We start from the raw sequence: 20,260 nt of genomic DNA, 5'->3' as shown, positions 1-20,260 counted from the left end.
GCTTCAGCATCCAAACTGGAGAAAAGCTTTAGCCATTAATCGGTTCTTAATTCACTGTCGCAGCTGGATGTAATTCAGTGGTTCCAAATTGATATGTTCCTTTATTTAATATTTGCAGCTTCAAACATTTTTAGCATTTGTATGATTTCCCCACCTCCCCCACCCCAGATGAGAGTGATGTTTAATCCCTTGCATTCTTCAAGTTCTCACAACTGCTGTTAAAATCCACTAATACAAGGCATTGACCACAGCTGGCAGCTTGGCTAAAAACTGCCATCTTTCATCACATTGGCACGATTCTGCAGATGGAGTTGGCCAGTAACTCTTTACCTTTAATTTGAAAGTAAAATCCACTTTGAAAATAGGCTGTTTGATTTGTTCAGTCGGAGCACTGTGTGGTGCCTTTCACTTTTGAGTTGTGTGTTCACAGACAGCGTTAGTCAAAACAAGACGGTGTCAGTCATTATAATTCCACACCACATACTCCAAGCTGATTGTACTATTAAAACAAAAGTTGAATTGATCCCGTCTCTTCCAGAAAAATGTTGCTTAATTTTAGTGCCTTGATTTATTTTGCTTTGTATGCTATATGCTTTTTTGCCAGTCATTAGCTAATCTTGAAAAGAAATAAAGGGCTTTGCTTAACCTGACACTTAAAGGTAATTTCCACATGATTCAATGTGTACTGTATTTGATGATACAGTAAAAAAATGATCTCTCATCCTGCAAGTGAAAAATGGCTAACATAAAATTTATTAAATACTCTATTCACTTATAAAGAGGTAAACATACCATAAAAAAAAAAAAAAAAAATACCATATCGACTCAGAATTCCTTCCAGCATTTTCAGTGGAGATTTTCTTCTAACAGCCTTTGGCTGGAAGAAGTGAACATTCACCAGACTTAGTGTTTCTCCACTAAAAAGAAAAGGAGGAAATTACAGGATGCATTACTGTTTGCCTTCACAGGATCCCAGTGATCAAAGGGTCTTGGACAGAATCTCTGAGTGCTGTAGATAAGAGCATTTAACAGTTAAAACATTTAGACCACTAAAAACATCAATCTCTCTTCAATTTATTTGACCAAATCTTCACTGCAGCTCATGCTGCCGACAATGAATCCAGCCTAAGGAAAATTATGTATCTCACCTTCAAAATTACAGAAGTGTATGCCAGATGGGGGGAATGAAATAGGTGAGCAAATATGAAACATAAGCCTGGGTTACAGGGTAGAAGAGAGTTCCTCAATGATTTTAAAGTATCTGGTTGTGATCATTTTTGAAACCGTGTATAGTAAATTTGTGAAAATATGTTCATAACATCTTGCATATTATAAAGATATAAGCATCTATGACTTCACTTGGGGTATTCGGCAATTTGTTGAAATGTTACACCAACCCGATATGATCAAAAATGTTTCTGGTATGTAATTATCAGGAAAATATATGTCTCGCAAGATTTAGTATCTTGCCAGATGAGAGGTCCTTTGACTTAGAACATTAAAGTAACCTAATGGTTTATAGGAAATGTGTAGTGGGCTTCGTACTTTTACCACTCTACAAATGGAAGCACTGCAGAGCTACCACCATAAATATCTTATCTTGGCGGGGGTTTATTGTTATTTCTAGAAAATGAACAGTATTCATTGCTGACCTCCCAGAATACATTTTTGACAAAGTTAAAGGAAGAGTGCTGTACATTAGCCAAGAAACTGGAACAAATCTCTCAAAAAAGCAGGTAGGTAATATTATACAATAGCACTGTTTGCACAAATACTGTAATTTTTCCTTAAAAATTTGTATTTCCACTACTTTATAGTCTTAATGTCAAAATTAAATATCTGTTGGTATCAGTTTTCAGTGAAAATATTTTCTTTGTATGGACATTTTTTTAATTGCTCAAACAGACATCTTGATATTTTTCCATGATTACGTATGTATACTATTATTTAACTTTTTTTAATGTTAAAATTGAAAACTCTGAAATTTCAGAAAACAAAGGTCAAGGTGGCAATTATTCTAACAAAGGATGTAGGTAAATCAGTTAAGCAGTTTTAAAATCTTGTCCTGATACAGTTAAGCCATTTTTATCTGTTATCACAGTTCTTGATGAACACACAAAAGCTACCTTTAGGTGAAATGAGAATAAGCAAAATGTGCATATATAAAAAAAAAAAGAAAGTAGATCATTTTTTAGGTCCACTGCTTTTTCACAAATCCATTGATTGGGATCTTAATGACTTTTTTTCCCTGCATATTTTATAGTTAGATTGTCTCACTGAATAAATTATTTTATATTCTAAAGTGTGAGAGGCCTGAGTTCTCATCTCAGCTCTGACAATAACTGGGTAGCCTTTGACAAGTTTATTTGATCTGTTTGGATTGTCATTTCCTCTTTCGTAAATGAATGTTATTGTGCAGAATCACTTTGAATTGAATTGTAAAAAGCAACATTCACATAACTGTGTTGATGTCAAGTATCACATTACATGAGGATCTAATGGAAAAACAATTTTTATCTTTGCTTCTGCATTTTTCAGAAACTTACTTAGATCCACAAAGAGCAAACAATATGCCTCATCCAACAAACTAATGGCTTCTGAATCTCATTCAGAAAGAATTTCTATGAGGAGCAGAGCATATCTGATCATCCCGAGCCCTATCCTGGGTTCCTGCATCAACAAGCTGTCTTAGCTGATGGACTCCTCATCCCTGACATTTTAGGGAATCAGAGTGTGTGACTTTGATTTTTCCTGCTCACAGGGAGGCAGAGGTTTCTATAACCATCCAGAAAGTGCTCCAATGCTCCAACACACACACACATTCTTATCAGATACTGGATGAATATCTTGTTCGGATGAGGGAAAAGCTCAGGGTACCAAAACACCAGATATTTTTAGGAAATTTGGTAAGGAAAACCTTTTTTTGGAGTCATGACAGAGACCCTCATAAAAGATCAGCAGTAGCTATTCCTAGCCAGAAATATTTGATTTGCCTGACATAGATCCAAAAGTTAGGAATTTGTTAGAAACAAACAACCAGGTTATTTAATTTAGGGAAAAAATGACTTTGATCTGGAGGTTATAATATTATATACTCTTTAAGCCTGCCTTGTGAATTATTATTAATTATCTTGCTCTCTAATGAGCTATAAATAGAAAAATTGAAGCCTATAAAAAAGATGGAAGTGCTACATTCCTTGATATATGTTATTTAATTCTCACAACAGCCTGAGACAGGAATTATTATCTTCTTTCACAGATGAAGAAACCAAAACTCAGAGTGTTTAACTGCTAAGTGGCAGAGCTAGAATTCTGACCTAGGTATTTCTGATTTCAAAGCCTCTGGTTTTTCTTAGCATAATTACAATATTTGACATTCACAACTAAAGAAAATCCAAGCTAAAGTAGTTATGCCTGGAAAGTTTGAGAAAGAAGATTTAATCTTTAAATTCTTGTGAACAAATAGGCGTACTTTGCATGTAGAGGTTAACCTGAGCTGCTGGGTGAACCTGTACCCTACGCCCCTAAACCAAAACCCAAACCAAACCTGTTGCTGTCGAGTCAATTCAGACTCATAACAACCCTACAGGAGAGAGGAGAACTGCCCCATAGGGTTTCCAAGGAGCAGACGGTGGATTTGAACTGCTGACCTTTTGGTTAGCAGCCAAGCTCTTAACCACTGTGCTACGGGGCTCCCCCTATGCCCCTATGTCCCCTTTTTCTTGCTTTAGATCTATCAGCTTACCCTAGTTGAAAGACATAGTGAACTCGAACCTCAGCACATCTCTGGCACTTCTTGAATTTGACTCCTATAGTTCCTGAGCACTACTTGAACATGTTCTTTTATGTCTGATACATAGATGACATTCAGTATTTCTTGAACAAATGAATGATGAATGAATGAAACAAGCAGCATTAGTGCTACATCCTACATTTTGATCTGATTCTGATGTCAGCCTGTTTCTTGATGACAGGCAGTGTGCAGTAAAGAACACTGGGGAACTGAGAACTAGGTTTGAATTTCGCTCTGCCTCTTAGCTATGCAACCTTGCATACATTGCCTAATCTCTCCAGACCTCAGCTTCTCAATCTTCAAAAAGAAAACCATGTTGCAGGATTGTTGTGGGAATGAGGGAAAAACCATATGCATACACAACTTGTGGCACAAAGTAGCTGTTATTGTTATCATGGATGGCATTCTTTTAAGAGTTTTGACTGATAATCTTGGTATCATCTCACCCAGCTATTACTGGAAGATTTGAATCTGGTTGTGTTTCCGGTCATGCTCTGCCACCTTGTTTTGTAAACCCAAAGAATTAAAATAGGCATCTATTAAAACTTTATAAGTTGATTCAAAACTAAGGACCAGCAAGTAGTAAACACTTAATAAATTATAAATAGTTAACTGTCAATGCTTTTAAAACTTTTAAACCTCATTGTCATTGAACTGGTTCTGACTCATGGCAACCCCATGTGTTATGGAGTAGAACCGTTTCATAGGGTTTTCTTGGCTGTAATCTTTACGGAAGCAGATTGCCAGGCCTTTATTACATGGTGCTGTTGGGTGGCTTCAAATCCCCTATCTTTAGGTTAGTAAGTTAAGCGCAAACCACTTGCACCACCCAACGATCTTTTAAACTTTTAAGGGGCCCTAAAATATTTTGTTTGCAAAGTGTGCATTTTGTGTGCCTTACAAGAAAGATAGGATAAATTGTGATTTTGAAGTGTTCTTTAAAGTTTTTTTTGTTTTTTTATTCTTAATTTCTGTTTCATTTCTCTCTGTGTCCTTATATGAAATCTGTGGCATTTTCAGTTGCTTATTTGTGCAAAATTTAACATTCCATTTTAATGTTAATTTCTGCTTTGAAGCCACCTATAAAACTTGAAATCATTTTTTAATCTTTTAAAATAAAAAGTATAAACTTATTAAGTCTTGTGGAAGCCCTCCAAGAATATATAGCTCTGTACACCCTATACCAAGCTTTTGAAATGAAAAATTTTCCCTGTGCTTTGAGGTGTGTACATCTTGGAGTTTTTGAATCTTCAACAGTTTTATCATTGTGGAAGCTCAGTGTCCAAAAGAATTCTTTAAATCATAGGGATAATTTTGACTCAGGTTTTTCTCAGAGTACTGTATTAAAACTTTTTATGAAAGTAGATGTATTTATTTTTTATTGATCAGTAATTTAAAGCAAAAATTTTTATCCCCATTCCTTGCTAGTGACATTTCAAAATCCCATGTAAACAAATGAACTCCTACCATTTAAAATCATCCTTTTTACTCACAGATCTAGTCATTTGATTAAAGCAGAGGTTCGGTTTGGGCCCCTGCTGAGAATTTGCATTTTTAAAAAGTTCCCAGGCAATGCTAATGCTACTGGTTAGGAACCAGTTCTGAGAACCACTAGTAGAGCAGTGTTGTCAAAATTTATTATACATAAGAATCACCTGGGAATCTTGTTAAACTGTAGATTCTGATTAAGTATATCTGGGTTAGAAGTGCAAATTATCAGCAGTGGTTTGAACCAGAGAGAAATGTTGGGAGCCCTCTATTGAAGCCCATGCAGACTCACTAGGAAAGCTGACGAGCCCGAGCATTCTTCCTTACTCTTTGCCCAGCCTCATGCGAGGCCGCTCTAGGAAAGTGTTTTGAAATGGCTCCTCTGCGTTTGTGTCTGCGGTAGTATTTTCTCCCCAAGTAGGCCCTAAGCTGCATTGTGGCAATGACTACTGCTTCTGTTGCCTGGAAGTCCTCCACCGTGATTAGCACGGTCCTTTCTGCACAGTGTCTATGCCACACGGCACACGTAGGCGGGTCTGTAAAGCCAAGGTTTGCGAATGGCACATTCCATTTTAAAACTAAAATTGAACTGCCGATTCTGTGCATTTTATATAGCTTGTTTTGACCATCGAACAAGAGAATTAATTCCATTTTTGCTTTTAATTAGCACCAGGCAGACAGTCTGGCTGATTTTAGTTGAAGCTCACGTACTTTAGAGCCTCTCGTCTGTATTCCCAGTACTCTGAGAGCTTATTGCAGTGGCGGGTTTGTTTTAAACGGGGATATTTAAATATCTTTGGTGTAGCTGTGATTTTCCTTTACCAAAGTGGAGGAAGTGTTTCTGTCTCCCCAGACGTTTAGAATAATCAGCAGTAAAACGTTGCAGTGCTATACGCAGTGTGATCTAAAACGTGGCCGGGGGAAGGGCTCTGGAAAGATAGAGCGCTGGCTAGGGGGAAACACTTAAGGCTGCGGAGGGGAATCAACTCCGGGCTACGTGGGGTAGCCTCTCAAAACTTGCAAGTTGAAAAGAACACTGTATAGTACAGAAGCAGGGTCTCTGTGGCTGTGCTTCCCGTTTTTTTCTTCTGTCATGTCACTTTCTGGGTTGCCAGGCTTGTGGAATGATGTCTAACACTGCCCGTTGTGTATTTGTGATTTGCGTTTTGTAATTAAGAGGAACAATGGGAGTCCATTGGGTCTCGTTATATATAATGGTTGGTTTAATTTGTTTCACTTCTATCTTGTTAATTGTAAATTGATCATTAAGATTTGAATTCTAATCTGTCACCAGGGTTGTGAGCATTGAGGCTAGAGCAATGAGCCTGGTTTTAATCACTGATGATGAGAAACAAATTTTATAATTTTGGTACATATTGCAGTTCATATATTTTAACACTGTATTTTATGGTGTTATAAATATTGTTAAATGACTTTTAGTATAGTTTTACAGTGTGGACTATAATGTATAAATTATATTACTGTTTTGGCAACAGTAGGTATCCAACTGTGTGAGTTTAATTGAAGTAAAGAACACACACCCGGTTGAACTATTTTTTTTTCCCTTGCATGTTTAGATGATGTTAGGTTGGGATTCTACAAAAATTACATTCTACAAGAGAACGCTGATATTGGCCTCTGCTAATTGTTACCAAAATGTCAAATCAGAATTGAAAGAATAAAAATTAAGGTGTCATGTTTTCCCTTAAAAAGCAATTACCATTGTAATTCCAATTATAGTAGTAAAATATTATCTTATAGTTCATGCAAATGCAATTACGCAACATAACTGGTATATAAAAATGCAGAGAAAAGTTCATGCTTTTATAAAGCCAGATATTACCTAGATTTTGTATGAAAATGGATTAGAGTCAATTATCCTTTTATATGGCACGAATGTAATCTCATGCCACAAATGTAATCTCAAAACTAATGTAGAAGATGTTTAAGTTTGCTCTTTGAACTTTGCAAACTACTTGTTCTATGAATATATCATGGGCTGTAGATAGATAAGGGATAATGGCTGTGTATACACACCAAGTATTTCTTGAACAATGCAATTCTCAGACAAATGACCATTACAATTACATTATAAACAAATACATATACACACATGTACATATATATCCACATACGTAAGCAAAGCTGAAAAAAGGACTGTTGCAATAACACACTCAATAGTAATATATACTTACAAATAACATTTATATTTTTGTGTATATAAGTAATACATTCTCAGTGTAGACAATCGGGAAAATACAAAGAACTAAGGAAAAAATTTCCTGTGACATTAGCACTTAGAGATAGCTATTGTTCACTGATGCCACGTTTCCTTTTAGTTATTATCCATGTGCATGTAAATGTGTGTATACTCATACATTTGTGTCTTGTCTGAGATTATCGATACCGTTTTACATCCTGCTTTTTGTCATTAGTGTCATCTAATGAGCATTTTTCTCCACCTTTACGTACTCTGGAAACATAATTTTAATTGAATCGTTTGTATGCATAATAATTTGTTAGACATTTATGGTTCTCCAATTTTTAACTGTTATGAATAATAATATAATAACTTTGTACATAAATCTGAATTTTTGATGATTCCCTTAGTTGAAATGCCTGCAAGGGGATTGCTGGTTCAAAGACTATGAACCTTTCTGAGGCTGTTAATGTGTATTACTCTGCTCAAGTATTACACTAAGTTCTGTTCTGTATGGATGTACCCATGTTTGTATGTGACATTAAAAATAAGTGAGAGACAACATTGCTGGGTGGGTGCAGCATCCCCTTTGGAGCTGGACAGACCAGCATTTGTTTCTGGGCTTGGTATTCATCATTTGGGTGACCTTAGGCCAGTAATTAAACCTCATGTTTACCTCACAGAGAAAAGGAAATAAACACCTTGTAGGGTTAATTGAGATCGTAAATGTAAAGGATGGATTGCACTATCTGGCACAGAGTAGACATACAATAAATATTTGACAATGGTATCTGGTTTTACTATGCATTTCATTGAATAATAGTGAAATTTAATATTTTATAGATGTTTAATGACCATATATGTTCCTTCTTTAGTGAATATCTTATCCTATTCCTTGTACAGTTTTTTAATTGAAATTCTCATGGGAAGGGGGTCTACCACTTTAATGATGCTTTTAGCTTTTATGAAAACCCTGGTAGTGTAGTGGTTAAGTGCTACAGCTACTAAGCAAAAGGGCGGCAGTTCGAGTCCAGCAGGCACTCCTTGGTAACTCTATGGGGCAGTTTTACTCTTTTATAGGGTTGCTGGGAGTATGAGTCAACTAGACGGCAATGGGTTTTTTTTTTTAGCTTTTGTTCTTTTTATAAATGTTCTTCCAGTTTTCATTTTGTTTGATTATGAATTTTTTTCAAAATCAAAATGACTTTGTTTTTTTTTTGTTTTAAATATAATACATAAAAAAAAAATACATATCCACTGTAAAAATTTAGAAAATATGGAAAAGGATAAATAGATTAATCCCACCACCCAAAAATAATAAATATTAATATTTTGATATACATGTCAAACTATTTTAACTATGAAATAGAATCACATTAACTCACTGCTACTGAATCGATTCCAACTCATAGCAACCTCTGGGACAGAGTAGAACTGCCCCACAGTGTTTCCAAGGCTATAAATCTTTATAGAAGCAGACTGCCCCACCCTTCTCCCAAAGAGCAGCTGGTGGGTTCGAGCTGCCGACCTTTTGGTTAGCAGCCGAGCACTGTAACCAGTGTGCCACGAGGGCTCCTTAGAATCCCAGCATACGTGCTGATTTACAATGGCTTTCATTTCTTACCAATATGTCACATTTTAGGTCAATAAAAAGCACCAATAAATGGCCACATCATCTGAATAGCACCTTGATATTCTATTAAATAAATAATGTAACTGATTTTCTAGTGATAGATTTCTGGATTAGATTTCCAGGTATTGGATTAAGGAGCAAGTTACTTCTAGAAGCAATGCTACAATGAGCATTCTCATAAAAACCTATGCTTTTTATGTGTATAAATTTTATATTGTAAAATCTATTTTGACCTTTATAAATTTTTCTTTTAAAATGTCTCCTTTTGTGTGTAAAGTACCTGAGAGCAGATAAACATTCTTTTGCATCTTTTTCCTAATCTGATTTAAGGATATTTTTTTCTTCTTTTGGAATTCAATGCACAATGTGATAGGAGATACTGATCTTGGAGTAGTACTAAATTAACAATTTTGTTATAAATGCCCCTAAATTCTTTTACATTGTTTGCAGTTTTGAAATGAGTAACGTAAGTCATTATTAACTGTTATTTAGACTATTTCAAGTATGGGTAAATTCTTATTAAACATAGCAACTGTAGATTGAGCCCTTAATCTGATTTTGGAAATAAGATGATCCATGCCCATGTGTGATCCAGTAAGAAAGATGAGGCACAAAACACAATTCAGAGGAATAAATTATAAGCTAATATTTGTGTAAAGCCTAGAGGTAGTTTAAAAAAATATGCTAACATATTGAGAACTGGGAGATATTCATCCGGGCAAGCTTCCCTTGAGATGACACTTAATCCAGGAAGAAAACAAAATGAGGAATGAGGTGAACTAAAGTGAGCAATTATACCGTATGTGTGAAGCAGCTTGGTGCTTGGGATGACCAACTCCTGAGGTGAGATTTTCCTTAGCAAATCTAAATCCTTTCCTGACCAAGAAGAGAAGACTATCTTACTTAAGGGAGGAATCCTTTCTTTGGAGAGAAATAATTCTATATCAAGAGTCTTACTTTAACTCAGGCAACAAATCCCCAGTCATTAAGCTGAAAACTACTTATATTACAATATGCAAGAGGTTGTATTTTTCAACTTTCACTTCTAATGATAAGGCAGCGGAGCATGAGGAGATGGTGGCAGTGGGAGCAGTGGGCAACATTTAGACTTTAACTAAAACAAGGACAGAGATATTTTGATCTTCACATTTTGAAACTTGAGATACTCATCATCCAAGACACTGAAAAGGTAATGTATTTCATGAGGGACATCAGCCAGCACCTAAGGAGATACCTGTGATTCCAAATAGGATATGTGAAGAGAGAAAGAAGCCTGGGGGAATGGTACTTGACTTAGCACAGCAGAGGAAAATGAAATTAAATGTCTACAGAGGGGGATACATATATGGGAAGCAAGCTTGTCTGCTCTCAGAATTCAAGAAAAATTTGGAAGGCAGTGTGGGACATAGGGCTGAAACCAAAATTGACAATTTTATCTGCACTCCATGCAACCAGGTGACTGTCCCTCCTTTGCCCAAAAGCCTAGAGGCATTCTCTCTGAAGAGATTAAACCAGCAGGTTCTGGTTAAAATAGGGCATAAAAAAGAATCTCAAACCCACTGCCTTCAAGTCGATCCCAACTCATAATGACCTTACAGGACAGAGTAGAACTGCCCCATAGGGTTTCCAAGGCTGTAAATCTTTATGGTGCAGACTATCACATCTTTCTCCTGAGCAGCAGCTGGTGGGTTCGAACCGCTGACCTTCTGGTTAGCAACCGAGCGTTTTCACCACTGTGCCACCAGGGCTTCTTCAAAATAGCACATGGAAGTTAAAATAGAGGAAGTAATTGAAAGTCTGCCTTCTGAAAGGTAAGATTTCCCATCCACCCTTTCCCCTAGACTGCTTACAGCCAGTGTTGTATATAACAAGCAGGAAACTGGGCGAGCCTTCTCGAGTGGTCAGAGAGGAAAGAGTTACAGATACTGGTATCTTGGAATATGCCATAGGAAAAACGGCTTACCATTCAGTCGCCCTACACTAAAGCTCACTTGTTTGGAAAAAAAAAAAACGTACACACGTACAAATGCAATCATAATACACTCCTTGCATGGCGAGGAGCAGTATTTATGTAGTTACTATAAAATTCCAAACTGTGACATACTGGTAATTACTTGACAAGTGGAGATGGAGGAAGGGGAACAGGGCATATAAAAGAGTTTAACTTCATCTCCCATATTGAGTCAGTAGGAGAATTTTAATAGAACAAGAGATAGTGGTATAAGCATATTTATAAATATGGAAGTAAATAGCAGAAGAAATAGCTTTAACAAAATTGAAAGCATTCGTTGCTGTCTAGCTGGTTTAGGAGTCAGAGGGCAAAGGACTGCTGTAGTGCCATTAAATTAAAACCCACATAAATAACCCACTGCCCTCGAGTCGATTCCAACTCATAGCTAGGTTAAATAAGAGAAACAACTCTTTGTTATAGAAATTAGTCTAAGGATTCCTCCTTTAATAGTATGATGGCTGTCCTATAATAGGCACTCAGTAAATATTTGTTAAATGAACGATTGCCTTTAAAATGGGGGATTTGATCATTAACACATTTGTTTTTCCTTAGAAAAGCCATCTCTATTAGAATAAGTTGTTATTTATTAATCTAATACTTAACCAACCCCATTGCCATCGAGTCGATTCTGACCCACAGTGACCCTATAGGACATAGTACTGTCCCATAGGGTTTCCAAGGCTATAAATATTTACGGGAGCAGACTGTCTCATCTTTCTGCCTCGGAGTAGCTGCTGAGTTGGAACTGCTGACCTTTCAGTTAGCAGCCGAGCACTTTAGCCACTGTACCACCATAGATTACATTTTATTATTTTATAATAAAATATGATATTATAAGTAATGTATGATAGTATAATGTTTTATATATTGTGTTATGTATATATATTTAAAAACCCAGTGCCGTCCAGTTGATTCTGACTCATAGAAAAACCAAACCCACTGCCATCGAGTCAATTCCGACTCATAGCAACTCTATAGGACAGAGTAGAACTGCCTTTTAGAGCTTTCAAGGAGTGTCTGGTGGATTCGAACTGCCGACCTCTTGGTTGACAGCCGTAGCACTTACCCACTAAGCCACCAGGGTTTCCATATATATATATAAAAACCCACTGCCATCGAGTCGATTCTGACTCATACTGACATATATATATATATTTTGTTTTACATATATATATATATAGTACTTGAATCCTTGAATCTCTACAGTTCATATATCCCCTATTGGGCTTTTTGTAATTTCTGAAAATTTTCTTTTGACATAAAATAATTTTTGTTTAAACTGTTATTTTTATGCATGGAATTTAGGATAATGTTATAGTAATAAAAAACTCTTACATCTTTCATTTTCATGTTTTGGCCTCTATAGATCTGAAATAGCTCAGCTCAGTCAAGAGAAAAGGTATACATGTGACAAACTGGAGAAGTTGCAGAGAAGAAATGATGAATTGGAGGACCAGTGTGTCCAGCATGGGCGAGTACATGAGATAATGAAACAAAGGTAATAAAGATCTAATACCCTTTTTTATTGCCACATATTGAATGTGTTTGGTTCACAAACAGAATGAGAATTGCTATGAAATAAACAGAATTCATGCTTATTGTGCTATTCAAGGGACATATGCAAAATCTCAACGCTCTTATTTTATGAATTCATGCCTCCTTAACTTAGGTTGTTCTATAACTGTTATATACAGAGGAGAGCATGCCCCCATTTTGCTGTTCTCTAAAGACAGAATTTGGTTTAATATAATATATTGTAGGAAAACCATTTACCTTTAAGGTATAAGACGATAATACTGTAATAATATGGAGGAATTTAAAAACTTTTGCTCTAGAAATTAGGTTTTGTATTCTTTTTGTAAGATAAAATATGTACTAGGTCTGAAGAGGTAAAATATCTTATTAGAGGTTGTACTGGCAGTATTACTAGAGCCAGGATTTGAGTCCAAACCCTTTGCTTCTTTCTAGTGGTGTTACTTTGAGCAAGTCACTTAACTGCTCTGAGTGTTGGTTTCTTCATCTACATATTGGGGGTAATAATATTTACTTTGCAGTTTGATATAAAGATCAGATAGATATATGCGAAGTACCTGATAATAGCCACCTACTAAGAGACATCAATAATTATTACTCTGTTTTTGTAGATGAGAAAACTAAGGTTTAGAGAGACTAAGGGATTTGCTCAAAGTGACAGATTAAGCAGTGAAGTTCAGACTTGAATCTTGATCTTTGGACTCTAAATTCCTTTCCTTTTTGTGCACTACTTTTTTAAATAAACACTGTAACTTATTTTTTCTTATGTCATTTCTAATTTTTGTGTAATGATGGATTCTCCAGAAAGCAATAATTTGTGGCATACAATGAATTGGCTGCTGTAGATTTGAACTTCCACAGGCAATCGCATACATAACAACAGCCGTCAACCTTCCAATGGAGATGGTTTTCTTGAATTCCAGTTCCCAACTCCACCCTATTCCCCAGCCACCCCATGCCTTCTCTGTTTCAAAAATAGTTGTTGATACAGTTCATGGGAGATAAAGATGTTTTGGGATTCTATTTTTTTAGTTTAAAATAAACATGAAGTGGGGTTGCTTATTTTTACAACTTCAGTTACGTGCTCTATTGGATAGAAGAAAGGCAGTGAGAAAATGGCAAAATATTAAATGTAGGTATATTTGCAAAGTAGTAATTGTTCATTTATTCATTCATTCACTCATTAAAATATTTACTTAAGTCCAGACACTGTTCTAGGCCAGGAGTCAACAAACTTTTTCTATGAGTGTCAGAGAGTAAATATTTTAGGCTTTGCAGACTACATATGGTTTTTGTCACATGTTCTTTTTTTAACAACTCTTTAAAAATATGGAAACCATTTTTAACTAGACGGTCAACAAAACAAGCCTCAGGATTTGGCCCTTGGGCCACAATGTGCCCTTCAACTAAGCAACTAAGGCATCTGTTTAATATTCCTTTCCTTATATTCGTGTATTGCATTAGAATTCACAAAATGCACTCACATATATAATCTCGTGTACCTCAAAACAAACCCAGGCAATAGCTATCAGTATCATGCCCATTTCCAGATGGGGAAGTAAGGCTCAAAAATATATATTTGCCGAGTGAAGGTCATATAGCAAATTAATGATTTGTTCATATGACAAATATTTATTGATTGTTACTGTGTCCTATGGGGTTGCTATGAGCCAGAATTGACTTGACAGCAGTGGGTTTTGGTTTACTACGTGCCAAGGAGCCCTGGTGGTGCAATAGTTAAGTGCTCAGCTGCTAGCCGAAAGGTTGGAAGTGGAACCCACCCAGCAGCTATACAAGAGAAAAGATCTAGCAGTCTGTCCCCATAAAGATTATAGCCTAGGAAACCCTAGGGAGCAATTCTGCTCTATCACGTGGGGTCGCTATGAGTTGAAAATCAACTAAAGGGCACCTAACAACAACAACTGTGTGCCACACTCTTCACCATAGTGCATATGGAATAAAATAGCAAAGTAGGTAGTGTTCCTACTCCAATGTAGCTTATAACCTTATAAGGAAAATGGATTTTGACAAAAGAATTTCACAGATATTAATTATAGTAATGATCAGTACTTCAGTGAAAAAGTGACACTCGAAATGAGTCAGTCAGTGATGGGGGAGGGATTATTAGCCTTCTAGAGCGGAACTGGCAAACTACGGCCCCAGCCTATTTTGTATGGTTCAGGAACACAGCCACGCTCATTCATTTACATATAATCTGTGGCTGCTTTCACACTGCAGTGGCAGAACTAAGTAGTTGTGACAGACACTGTATATGGCCTCTGGGCCCACAAAACCTGAGATATTTACTCCCTGGCCCTTTCTTAAAAAAGTTTATCAACTCCTGTTTGAGGGAAAGGAAACTGTAATTGAAAGTCCTGAGGTGGGAAGGAGCATGGTATTGCTGAAGAGGAGACGGAAACTGTGTGGTTAAATTAAAGAATAAAGGAAATAATGGCATGTTTAGAGAGGTAGGCAAGGGCCAGACCTAAATGCAGGGCCTTTAAGTTTTCATAGACTTTTTACTTTCCTATAACTGATGGGAGAAAGTCAAGAGGTTTTTTAAAAACAGAGGAGAATGGTATGATCAGATTTGCTTTTTAAAAATAGGGTTCTATCTAGCTCCTCAGTCGAGAATGGATTAGAGTAGAGGCATAGTATTTACACAAGACCAGTTAGGGTACTACTGAAGTAGTTTAGTCAAGTACTGAGTGCCTTATACAGGGGAGATAATAATGGTGATAGAGAGAAGTTAATAGACTGGTGAAACATATAGAAGGTAGACTCAATGTGACTTAGTAATTGATTGTGTAGAGAAGGAAACATGTCAAGGATGACACCAGATTTCTGGCACGAGTGATGGATGGATATCAATGCCACTTATCTAGACATATTCTTTTCTTTCAATTGTGTTTTAGGTGAAAGTTTCCAGAGCAAATTAGTTTCCTATTCAGTAGTTTGTACATAAAGTGTTCCATGACATTGGCTGCGTTCCCTTCAATGTGTCAGCACTCTCCCCGTTTCTGCCCTAGGCTCACCATTTCTTTTCATCCAAATTTTCTACACCTTCCTGCCTTCTCATCTTTGCTTTTGGGTTAATGTTGTCCTTTTGATCTTATAGAATTGATTTTTCTAAGGAACACATTTCTCTCGGATGTTATCGTTTATTTTTTAGATGGCGTTCTAATGAAGAAGTTAGTTTGTGGTTGAGATGGCCTAGATTTGGGATGAGACCAAGTGTTTGGTTTTGGCCATGTTGAATTTAATGTTTGAGCGCAGTTTACAATGCAGTGGGCATAAGAGACTAGGCTTAGAAGGCAGGTTTAGGCTGGAGATAGAAATCTGGACTATTGAGAATATTTGAAACCTCGGAAGTATATGAGATCACCTACAGACCTACAGGAAAAAAAAAAAATAGAGCAAGAAGAAAGGAAGGCTTGCTGAGCCCTAAAGAACACCACTGTTTTTAAAGGCAAGGTAGGAATTGGCAAATGAGACTGAGAAAAAGTAATATGAGAAATAACTGGAAACCAGAAGAATATGTTATCATACATGCCAAGGGGCGGGACTGATTCAGGAAGAGGAAGTGATCAACCAGATGTTGCTGAGTGATTAAGAAGACTGAAAAGTAGACTCTCAGTGACTTGCCATCATCAATTATATTTGTAAAAATATTTTTAATAGAAGAGTGAGTGTAGCAGCCAGATTAGAGTGAATTGACAAATTGGTGTGAATTGAAAAATGTGAAATAGAAAATTTAGACCACCTTTTCATGAGGTTTAGCTGTAAGGGAAAGCAGGAAAGATGGAGACGAATGGACCACCTGGTGGTAGGGGCGTGTATTTGGAAGGAGATTTTAGGACAGGAATTTTTTTAAGTTGGAGTAGATGCAAGTGTATCAAATGCTAATACTGACAATCCAATAAAGTTACATTTCCCAACTGGTGGTTTGGAATACCTGGGATCCACAAAGGTGGTCCAGGGAATTCATGTTGTTAAAGATAATAACGGCATCTTTTTCTATTTCAGTTTTAAAATAATGAGTATTTATTTCCATATCCCCCCTTCCTAGAAAACAGAACAGTGTGAGAGCCCCTCAGTACACACAGAGTCAGTGGAGATCCATTGAGAGTGCTCCTGTGTTTTCATGTACAACAGTCAAATTCTATGTCACCAACCACCAGCAGTCCTGGTTGTTTGGTTAGTTATATAGTTTTACATTGTTTTCCTTTCTTATAATGGTATATTGTTTAAATTATATACAAAATACCATTGTCTAAAGACATAAAGCTATTGATTGAAGCATAAAATATAATGAGTTTAAAATTGATTATAATTCTATAAACTAGCCTCAGAGCAATCCGTACCAAATCCATAAGTCCCATTTTTTCTAATACTACCCCATTGCCGTTGAGTCGATTCTGACTCATAATGACCCTATAGGACAGAGTAGAACTGCCCTCACAGTTTCCAAGGAGCACGTGGGGGATTTGAACTGCTGATCTTTTGGTTAGCAGCCATAACTCTTAACCACTACGCCACCAGGGTTTCCATTTTTCTAATAGAAGTCTTAATTATTCCAAAATCAGTGTTAAAAAGAACTATAGTGATGATTTTATCTAATTTGACATTCATGTTTGAGGAATTAACACCATCACTATTTTCAGAGAAATGCTTGAAAATTGAAGCCTGAAATCTTTTATTTCATTTTTTAAAAACAAAACTAGAAGGCTATAAAAGTAACAGTTGAATTTTACATTCAAAATATAAGAATTGCAAAAATGTCTTGAAGGTGTTTTTATTTTTCATTCTATAACATAAATTTAATTTCAAATCTATGTTTTTGTGTACATTTTGGCCCTAAAGTATATTGTTATTGGCCAATCATGCCTTTTTTCTTATAAAATTAATGTAAGAACTTACATGTTCTTACATGTAAGAACTTATTTTATGTAAATTAGATAGCACACATTATTTGTTAAATAGAAAAATTACTTTTAAAATGAATTTTATGTTGCTGTTGTTGTTGTTAGGTGCTGTTGAGTCAGTTCTGACCCCATGTACTCATACCAACTCTGTGTACAACAGAACGAAACACTGCCCAGTCCTGCACCATCCTCATAATCGTTGCTGTGTTTGAACCCATTGTTACAGCCACTGTGTCAGTCCGTCTCTTTGAGGGTCTTCCTCTTTCACTGACCCTCTACTTTACCAAGTATGATGTCCTTTTCCAGGGACTGATCCCTCCTGATAATATGTCCAAAGTATGTGAGACAAAGTATCACCCTTGCTTCTAATGAGCGTTCTGGCTGTAGTTGTTCCAAGAAAGATTTGTTCTTTCTTCTGGCAGTCCATGGTATATTGAGTGTTCTTTGTCAACACCATAGTTCGAAAGCATCAATCCTTCTTCGGTCTTGTGTTTTATGTCTAGCATTTTTATCTGCCTCTCATTGTGATTTATATGGGAGAGAATGGAACTTGCTGTTGCTTCCTGAGGACGAGAGGCAATGGTATATGAGGTTGATTATTAAATTTTTAGAAATTTGCGAGTCACTTAATATCATATTGGTAGTTTAAAATCAGCCATGATTAAGTATTTCTATCACAGAAACTGGTAGACACTATGAATCAGTATTTATTTTTCCCCTCAAGAGCCAGCTGTTAAACATTTACCATCCCACTGCCGATGGATTTTGCTTCTACCCCTCACTCAGTACAGTTTACCTTTTCCTAGGACCAGGGCCAAGAGAGTTTCTGTTCATCTCCTAGGGACAGATAACTTTTGCTTCTAATCTTTCCTCTGAGGTAGTGAACCTTTTCCTGGGAAGGTTTCTTGACCCTCTCCAGCAACTTGAAACTTTTGCTTCATATGAAAAATAGAGTCTGGTAACTGGGGGAGTTTTGTGCCTATGTGTCGCCTGGGGAAGATTTCTCAGGTTTCCTGCCATGCTCCAAATCTTTCTTGTAAGCATCTTGTGGAATCACTTGGAAAAGTACTTAAAAGTGAGGGCAGACTCCTCTTGTGTCTGGGACTCCCAGGGATTCTAGACCCTCCACACTAGTCCACATTCTGAGAATCCATTGTACTTCAGCTGCCTTCTTCTCACCTGCTTTGTGGTGGCCATTTCTTTTTGTCATGCTCTGCCAGAGATGAAACAGGTTGAATGCTCTGCTTCTCTGAGAGGAGCATGCTGTCCTTTTGAATTCAGTTCACCTGATTATCTTGCAACCTCAACTCTCTCACTGGCTCAGGAAAGATGATTTTGTAGGTTATCTGACCTCTTCTTATTGTTAGGGTACGAGTGATGCTCTCGTGGCTTCTATATCCTAAGAGGAAGTGGAGCCCCAAGAAGTTAAATCTTTAAGAATCTTTTTCTTGAACCAAGTAAAAATGTTTGAGATTTGAGCACTGTGAGAAATGAGCCCCTGAAGGGTTTTAAGCAAAGGGGAGATGTTTTAAGCAGGGAGTGATGTTAGCCTTTTAAACACTGTGATGCCTGGCTTATGGTTAGTGTCATGGATTGAGTTGTGTCCCCCTAAAATACGTATAACAATTTGAATAGTCCATGATTCCCAGTCTTATGTGATTGCCCACTATTCTGTCGTCTGATATGATTTTCCTACGTGTTGTAAATCCTACCTCTATGATGTTAATGAGGTGGAATGGGAGGCAGCTATGTTAATGAGGCAGGACTCAATCCACAAGATTGGATTGTGTCTTGAGCCAATCTCTACTGAGATATAAAAGTGAGAAGTGAGCCAAGAGACAAGGGGACCTCATACCACTAAGAAAGCAGTGCTGGGAGCAGAGCATATCCTTTGGACCCAGGTTTCCTGCACGGAGAAGCTTTTAGTCCAAGGGAAGATTGACGACGAGGACCTTCCTCCAGAGCCAACAGAGAAAGCCTTTCCCTAGAGGTGACACCCTGAATTTGGACTTCTAGCCTGCTAGACTGTGAGAGAATAAACTTCTATTTGCTGAAGCCATCTACTTGTGGTATTTCTGTTACAGCAGCACTAGATGACCAAGACAGTCAGAGTGGCTCCCTGGTAGTTTTCTGCTTACCATTTCCCATCTTTCATTTTGCAGTTTGTTTCTCATCCCTGAGTTTATTGACGTTTTCACCAGTCATTTTGCTTATATTATCAGACTACTTCCATTTCTATATCTTATGCCTCTGTCTTGTATCTTTCCAAATTGTTTTCAGATATATTAACTAACCAATTTAGCGATTTCAATGAAGATTTTGCCAATTTCTTCATTCCTATTTTCTTAGAACCTGAGCAAGGATTAAATGCTAATGTTTATTTTGGCTGCAGTCCCCGGGCAGCAAGAGTAGGGGAAAGGAAGGTGAGGTGTGGAAAGATGGGAAGCCACCTTTTCTTCATTTTCCCCCTGGAATCTCTCCTTTGACTTCTCAGCTCCAAGCAAGCATGGCCGTTGCACTCCTTGCATGCCTGAGACCTCCTTAGTATTAGCTGCCTGACACACTCCACCAGAGACAGCTACTCCACTTTCTCCAAAAGCAATTCAGCATTTACACCCCCTCCTCACTGTCAAATGGTTAGGTTCCAAAGATCCGGTCGTTAGGCAAAAATCAATGT

At 37.0% G+C, this 20,260-nt stretch overlaps 1 protein-coding gene across 8 annotated transcripts in view; it reads left to right on the top strand.

Moving 5' to 3' along the window:
• Positions 1 to 20,260, top strand: part of SDCCAG8 (SHH signaling and ciliogenesis regulator SDCCAG8) — a 242,418-nt gene that overhangs the window by 153,938 nt on the left and 68,220 nt on the right. For 6 of the 8 annotated variants that reach the window (XM_049868130.1, XM_049868124.1, XM_049868131.1 and 3 more), the window contains 2 exons: positions 1,628 to 1,736; positions 12,492 to 12,623. In XM_049868130.1, the coding sequence (XP_049724087.1) occupies positions 1,628 to 1,736; positions 12,492 to 12,623 (241 nt within the window). Of the gene's footprint in view, positions 1 to 1,627; positions 1,737 to 2,538; positions 4,800 to 12,491; positions 12,624 to 20,260 lie in introns of those variants that run through there. The other 2 variants (XM_049868125.1, XM_049868129.1) reach the window with 2 other exon arrangements.

The sequence above is a fragment of the Elephas maximus genome, chromosome 24 (genome assembly GCF_024166365.1).
Source record: "Elephas maximus indicus isolate mEleMax1 chromosome 24, mEleMax1 primary haplotype, whole genome shotgun sequence".
NCBI classification, from domain to species: domain Eukaryota; kingdom Metazoa; phylum Chordata; class Mammalia; order Proboscidea; family Elephantidae; genus Elephas; species Elephas maximus.
Note: the sequence above shows the minus strand (reverse complement) of the source record. Positions and strands in the feature narration are given on the sequence as shown.